Source organism: Spinacia oleracea, chromosome 3 (assembly GCF_020520425.1).
Source record: "Spinacia oleracea cultivar Varoflay chromosome 3, BTI_SOV_V1, whole genome shotgun sequence".
In the NCBI taxonomy this organism is placed as follows: Eukaryota; Viridiplantae; Streptophyta; class Magnoliopsida; order Caryophyllales; family Amaranthaceae; genus Spinacia; species Spinacia oleracea.
The window spans coordinates 80576434-80583478 of record NC_079489.1 but is presented as its reverse complement, the minus strand read 5'-3'; the positions used below and the strand labels follow the sequence as shown (position 1 = coordinate 80583478).

The window sequence follows — 7045 nt, the reverse complement described above, 5'->3', positions numbered from 1 at the left end:
TATGACATCCATCATCACATCAGAACTTACCGTATTTCCCGACAATACCGACCTTCTTGGTTCTCTTGGCCTGTATGCATCAAAAATTCGACAGAACTTTAATGAGCATTATTAATCAATTCGACAAATTAATTCAACGACTAAATTAATTCAAAAATGTAGAAAATTAATTCAACAACTAAAATCATTCAAAAATTCAATACCTGTAATACATAAATATAACAAATAGTTTCAATACAATACAAACTCCATCAAAATCAAACAAATTACCAAAAGAAGAACCAACAAAAAAACCCAATTAAATGAGTAATTCAAATACAACAAATAGTTTTCAGTATCATAATTTTAGAAGCAAAAACAAAATAATTCAAATCACATAGGAGAGAGAACAACCTGGAACTACGCTTTTCCGGCAGTCGAAGGCGGCATTTTAGTAATCCTATCTTTAGCAATAGGAACTATACATTTCAAGAACAACCTATCAAGAACAAAATTATCAAAATACGAATAAATAATCCAAATAAAACCAAACAAATCTCTAATTAATATTCATCAGGCCAATTAACTCTGATTTACAAACAATGGTGGCGAATAAATAATCCAAAATTATCAAAATACGAATAAATAAAACCAAACAAATTAGATCAAAGAAAACCCAGAAAGATCATCAAGATAAATCTCAATCGAACACCAAAACCAAAATTGAAAAATGAATTCACCTTCGGAAATAATGGTGGCGACGACGGTGATCGGCAGAGATCGGAAGCGCACGATGGAGGCGAGAGATAAAGGAAGACATCCTCGATGACGACAATTTGGGGAAATAATGGTGGCGACGGTGGTTGAGGGTGGAGGCGATTGAAGACCTTTGCGAGGGAAGGAGATCGGAAATTTGTGGGAGATCGAAGGAGATGAAGATTTGAGGGAGATCGAAGGAGATGGAGATTTGAGGGAAGGAGAGAGAAAGTATGTGAGAATGATAGAGGAGCGGCGGAGGAATGGGACATGGGTTGTACACGAAGTGTTTTGACAACAGAAGAGGGCATTTTCGTCTTTTTCTTGAGGGACACGAAAAGTAAGGTTAGAAAAAGCCCTCATCAAGATAAATCTCAATTGAACACCAAAACAAAAATTGAAAAATGAATTCACCTTCGGAAATAATGGTGGCCACGACGGTGATCGGCAGAGATCGGAAGCGCACGATGGAGGCGAGAGATAAAGGGAGACATCCTCGATGACGACAATTTGGGGAAATAATGGTGGCGACGGTGGTTGAGGGTGGAGGCGATTGAAGACCTTTGCGAGGGAAGGAGATCGGAAATTTGTGGGAGATCGAAGGAGATGAAGATTTGAGGGAGATCGAAGGAGATGGAGATTTGAGGGAAGGAGAGAGAAAGTATGTGAGAATGATAGGGGAGCGGCGGAGGAATGGGACATGGGTTGTACACGAAGTGTTTTGACAACAGAAGAGGGCATTTTCGTCTTTTTCTTGAGGGACACGAAAAGTTAGGTTAGAAAAAGCCCTCATTAAGATAAATCTCAATTGAACACCAAAACAAAAATTGAAAAATGAATTCACCTTCGGAAATAATGGTGGCCACGACGGTGATCGGTAGAGATCGGAAGCGCACGATGGAGGCGAGAGATAAAGGGAGACATCCTCGATGACGACAATTTGGGGAAATAATGGTGGCGACGGTGGTTGAGGGTGGAGGCGATTGAAGACCTTTGCGAGGGAAGGAGATCGGAAATTTGTGGGAGATCGAAGGAGATGAAGATTTGAGGGAGATCGAAGGAGATGGAGATTTGAGGGAAGGAGAGAGAAAGTATGTGAGAATGATAGGGGAGCGGCGGAGGAATGGGACATGGGTTGTACACGAAGTGTTTTGACAACAGAAGAGGGCATTTTCGTCTTTTTCTTGAGGACACGAAAAGTTAGGTTACGAAAAAGCCCTCAGCTCTTGGCTTATATAATAGATATTCAAGAAATGAAAATGCTATGGAAATAATTTCTTTCATGTCTAATTAATGGAAATGACAACATAGAATATTTATTAATTAATGAGAATATATTGCCATATATTATAACAATTTCATTCAAAAATAAACATTCAACTACCAAAATATAAAGATATTTGATGCATAAATTACAATCAATTACGTCAATTACGATAATGAAACATGGACGTTAATAGTGATACACTCTTTTTTGTTTCTTGATTTGGGAGACGTTTTTACCGACTTCTTTGTTTGGATGTTTGTTAGACTATTTTGTTTTCTAATTTTTAATTAAATTGTAAAGTAATCGATGGTATTTTAGTGTTCTAAATTGGGGACACCAAAATTATTATTACCGAAAAACCTTAAGCTCTTCACTTATAAAATAGAGATTTATATTAACACATAAAAGAAAATATTTTAAATATAAAGATAAAACAGATTGCATAAAGACTAAAAAGGGACGAAAAGAGTATTATAATTTTATTTTTTTATCCAACTGTGTATAATTACATAACGGCCTTGACTAGAAATTTATATCGAGGTCAGTTACACACAAATTAAATGTTGTTACCTATAATGATTAGGGTAAAATCTCATAATTCTTTCTGTTCAACTGAAGTTGCAATTCTTAAGGAAAGAATCACATTTAGAATTTGCAGATACTATGGAGGACTCAAATAACAGAAGAACATGGGAAGAGGAGATCTACTGGCAGAATTTTCACTTTGCTAATTTCTTCCTAACTTTACCCACTAATTTCCATCATCACCTTGTAAGTGTTCTTTTGAATTTGAATTACTTTTAAACTTTGTAATATATATGCAGTTCTATGTTGTAATGATTTTGAAACTCTTCCAAATTTACATGTGAATTTACCCCATTTCCAATTGATTTTGAGTGACATGGCCTATCAATAATGTGATTTTTGGTGTTGTATTAATCTCTTATTGTCAAATTTACAACTCCAAACTGATGGACAAATGTTGCAATTAATCCGAGACGAATAGACTCCAATGTCCTTGATTCTCCTTTGTTTATAGTGGCACCTCATCGGTTTCTAACTTAATTCTCCTTAAGTGGATGATATGGTTTTTGTGTTATTTTTATCTTTTAAAATAATGTGGATTATTTCTCTCCATTGCCATGGTTGCTTTGTGGCTTAGTGTGCTCTAGGCTTGACGGTAATCAATCCGTCTACCTGGAGTGAAAGGTAGGAGTGACAGATCGCAGGCAAAAAAAGTTTTGAAAATTCAAACATGAATACAAATGCACTCAATCAGTATGCCATCAACATAATATTATATATTTTACCTTCTATAATTAATAATTTCATAAAAATTACTATCCCTGGCCCCAAATGGTCAGGGGTGACCATGGGTCGGGTTTTCGAACCTATAGCATTATCGGATCAGGTACCCGTTATTTGTGATATCCGTAACCATACCCGATACCTGTAATTCTATCGGTTCAGGTATCCACTTTTTCGGATCGAATACTGAATCGGGTTTCGTGTTTTTGGTTTTTCGGATAGTTTTGCTCATCCATACAAGTGATCCCGGTAAAAGATCCTCCCTGGTCCTTCGGGTGCATTGCGGATTCCTACTCCTCTCAGTCCGGTATAAATAATTAGAAATAGAATCAATTGTCACATTTCTTAGTATAAATAATTAGAAATAACTGAGTAATTCAAGCCAGTGGGAGTAGTACTGTTGGAAATACTCTGCATATACTTGTATTTTCTAGTAGCTGCCTTTTATTATCTGTGCATCAAGATTCAGATATCTAGTAACTATATTTTCAGTGTCCATCGGTTCAAATCCTCGAGTTGCACTACTTATTTAGCCTGTTATATTTCTTCATGTTGCTCCTCTAATGTGTGGGTACTTTTTTCACAATGTGTTACAATCAGACACTTCCGAAGAAATTTACTGAATACATGAAGAGTAAATTACCTGAACAAATAGTTCTTAAAGTAAATAGAGTTTCCTGGAATGTCAATTTGAAGAAAGAAGAGGATGATATTATGTTTCACGGAGATGGGTGGGAAGAATTTGTCAAGGCTTACTCTTTGAAAAAGGCAGATATCCTGGTGTTTAAATACAATCGACGAGAATCTTTTGAGGTTTTGCTCTTTGATAGAGCAAGTTTATGCGAGCAAGAAGCATCATACTTTGTCAGGAAAGTTCAGCAGAACTCTGATGATGACAAGGAGGATCATGATCGTAGTGAAAAAACAAGAAAGGATTTGACTGGTGATAAAAGCCAAGAAGATTATGACTCTGAATCGAGTGCTCCTAGAAACAGGCGTAAAAAGAACCCTGCTAGTACTCCTAAGAGTAATTCTGGTAGAACTGCTCGTGCTAAAGGTATAACTTCTTTTCTTAATTTTAATGAAACAGGACTGACCAGATAAAACTTCAGACACTTGGGAGTTGGGAGGGGGGGCTGCAATGCCAACTTCCAACTTTCCAAGATCACCTAGCTCTAGGGGTGAGTACCATAGGGGTACCTTGTTAAAATTTCAGGAACCAAAACATGTTGTTGCAAACTTGCAATAGGTTCATGAAATGGAAAACCGGAACCTGGACATGTTGCAACAGATTCGAACAGGGTACCTGTTGCTGTAAAGAATTAAAAACGGAGTATTTTATTAAAAAAAATCTAATGTATGGTTTGAGGTTTGATTGATTTATAGTTTAGGCTTAAATTGGAATTCTATATTTATATTATTAAACAATGAGCTTAAATTGTTTTATGTTTTGGGTCTACGTAGCAATTTTATTTGTTCCGGTTTCAAATTTCGGGAATTCAGTATTAGAATCAGTGTTTACAGGGTGCCCAACAGGATACCAGTTGCCAAAAATTGAGAGTCGGAACTGCAGCTTCCTAACCGGTTTCGGTTCCGATTTCAGGGTACCTTAACTTTTCGCTCACCCCTACCTTTGGGAGGTTGATACCATGACCTCAGTCACAGAGCCAAGCTCCGATCCTATTCACTAGGCTAATTAATATATATGTAGTATATCTTGTCTACGTGACTTTGTAAGTTTGTAGTTTTACTGATGAGAAAAAGCTGAACATATTTATGTATTCATCTTTTCATTCTTTGTACAGAAGATTTAGATGATGAGGATGAATCAGATGAAAGTTCTGATGAAGAGGATTCCATCTCAGAAGAGGCTAAAACTACACCAAACAAAACTGCTACTGCTATAGCTAGAGAATCTCCACCTAGTTCTTCACGCAAACGGAAGCGCAATGGTGGTACGTTCAACATTATTAGATAATCTTGTTTTGTTTTGAAAAGCATAAATGAACAAAGCAGAGAACGAGAAAATATAATTGTTTCTGTCGTTGATTAGTTTGTATTGCTGAATGTTGTTCTTTCCCCTTCCTTTTTACAACCTTGTAGTAATTGTGAAATAATCGCAGACAAAAAGATAACCGGCAATGAAAGCAGCTTTAGTCTTCATCAAATGTGTTACAGATCAAATAGAAGAGAGATAACTGAGGAAGAGAAAGCAAATGCTCTGACAAAGGCAAAGATGGCGTCAGTACAGTTCAAGGACTCATTCATTGTAGTGATGAGACCTACCTGTGTTTACAAGCGCTTTTATTTGGTAAGAACATTATAAAAAGCTAGTACAGTTATTCTTTAGCAGCTTAAGCGTTGAGTTAGTTTAACCCTTAGATTTGTTGGTGATGGTTATAGACGATTCCTTCAGATTGGAAACCCAGAATTCGTTACAGAAAAGGGCAACAAGTGTGTCTAATAGTGAAGGAGAAAACATGGGATTGCAGAGTTAGCTTCAGCAGAAACAACATAGGTTTTCAAGGTGCAGGATGGAAAAAGTTTGCCCGCGAAAACTTGTTGGAGGAATTTGATGTGTGCGTGTTTGTTCCTTGTGGCGCAAAGAATGAAAGATCTATCCTCGATGTTAGCATATTCCGAGTGGTTCCTGAAGCTGTTCCTCCAACTCTAGTAACTCCTTGACGAATCATTGTGTTAATTGAAATTTACTGAATACATGAAGAGTAAATTACCTGAAGAAATTAACAGAATACATGAAGAGTAAATCATTGGTTTCTGTTTCTGTAGCAGTATTACTGATGGATGTTTTTGTTTTCTGCTTCCCATCTTCCTTTCTGGTAATATCATAAACTTTACTTTGCTCATTCTACTTGGTACTAGTTATATGCGAGCTGAGGCAGTGAAAGAAACAGTTTTTGAATTTTCATGCAAAAAAGCCAGCAAAAGATTCTAAGATGGCTTCACTACTTTGTTCATTCATGAGACCTTAGGTTTTGTTCTCTTCATCTTATTCTTATAGCTTATTAGATTACATCAGAAAAATCACACCAGACTAAAAAAGGCAAAAAAACACTCACGTAAAGCAATCAGACTAGACCAGACCGGAAAATAGATAAATTAGACCGACACGGGCGAAGAGAACAAGGTCTCCTTATTCACAAGTAGGTTTCACATTTCATACTTAAGGATATAACATGCATGTGTAAAGTTCAAACTCGTTTTACGAAATAAGTACCCATGTGTAACGACTTTGTCCATAAATGTAATCAAATGAGTTATTCACGAACATAGGTAAAAGAGAGTCCCTATGACCACCCTATGTTAAAATTCAAACTCGTTTTACGAAACTTGGTTGAATACTTTTCTTTTCAACTCTTTAATGGTCTGTTTGGATACTATCATTACAATTAAAATGATAGAATTGACCCAAATACCTTGTTTGGAATTACAAGGATTTGCCTTTGGATTTGGCCCAAATACAACCCTAGAAAAATTAAGTCCAATCTTTGGCATTTGACATCCACTCTCATATGCCGTCATTTGAAATCCAAGTTGTTCTCTCTAGGTCTCTCCCCTTCCTCTCTCCTCTGCTCCCCTCCCTCTCCGTCCACCGCCATTGATAAATTTCTTCCAACCTCGGATTTTGATTTTCTCTCTCCTCTCAACCTCCATCAATACTCACTACTCTTGATTGTCTACGCGACTACCCCTTCCTTCGCAACCTTCTTCGCC

At 36.8% G+C, this 7045-nt stretch overlaps 1 protein-coding gene across 2 annotated transcripts; it reads left to right on the top strand.

Annotated features, from left to right (window-relative positions):
* Nucleotides 1–2533: 2533 nt before the first annotated feature.
* On the top strand, nucleotides 2534–6196 carry LOC110780431 (B3 domain-containing protein REM16). Of its 2 annotated transcripts, none has more exons than XM_056840517.1 (5): nucleotides 2534–2773; nucleotides 3911–4367; nucleotides 5119–5265; nucleotides 5434–5621; nucleotides 5714–6196. In XM_056840517.1, the coding sequence occupies exons 1-5, from the start codon at nucleotides 2666–2668 to the stop codon at nucleotides 5993–5995; spliced, it is 1182 nt and encodes a 393-aa protein (XP_056696495.1). In that variant the 5' UTR covers nucleotides 2534–2665; the 3' UTR covers nucleotides 5996–6196. The 2 variants fall into 2 exon arrangements, with proteins under 2 accessions (XP_056696495.1, XP_021840512.1); XM_021984820.2 differs by having other exon boundaries at nucleotides 2535–2773; nucleotides 5116–5265.
* The last annotated feature ends 849 nt before the right edge of the window (nucleotides 6197–7045 follow it).

Bases quoted from the DNA above. Each gene is read 5' to 3' on its own strand.
- LOC110780431 (XM_021984820.2), top strand. From the start codon at position 2,666: ATGGAGGACTCAAATAACAGAAGAACATGGGAAGAGGAGATCTACTGG. The intron at 2,774-3,910 runs GTAAGTGTTCTT...TGTTACAATCAG, and splicing joins CTAATTTCCATCATCACCTT to ACACTTCCGAAGAAATTTAC. The intron at 5,266-5,433 runs GTACGTTCAACA...AAATAATCGCAG, and splicing joins CAAACGGAAGCGCAATGGTG to ACAAAAAGATAACCGGCAAT.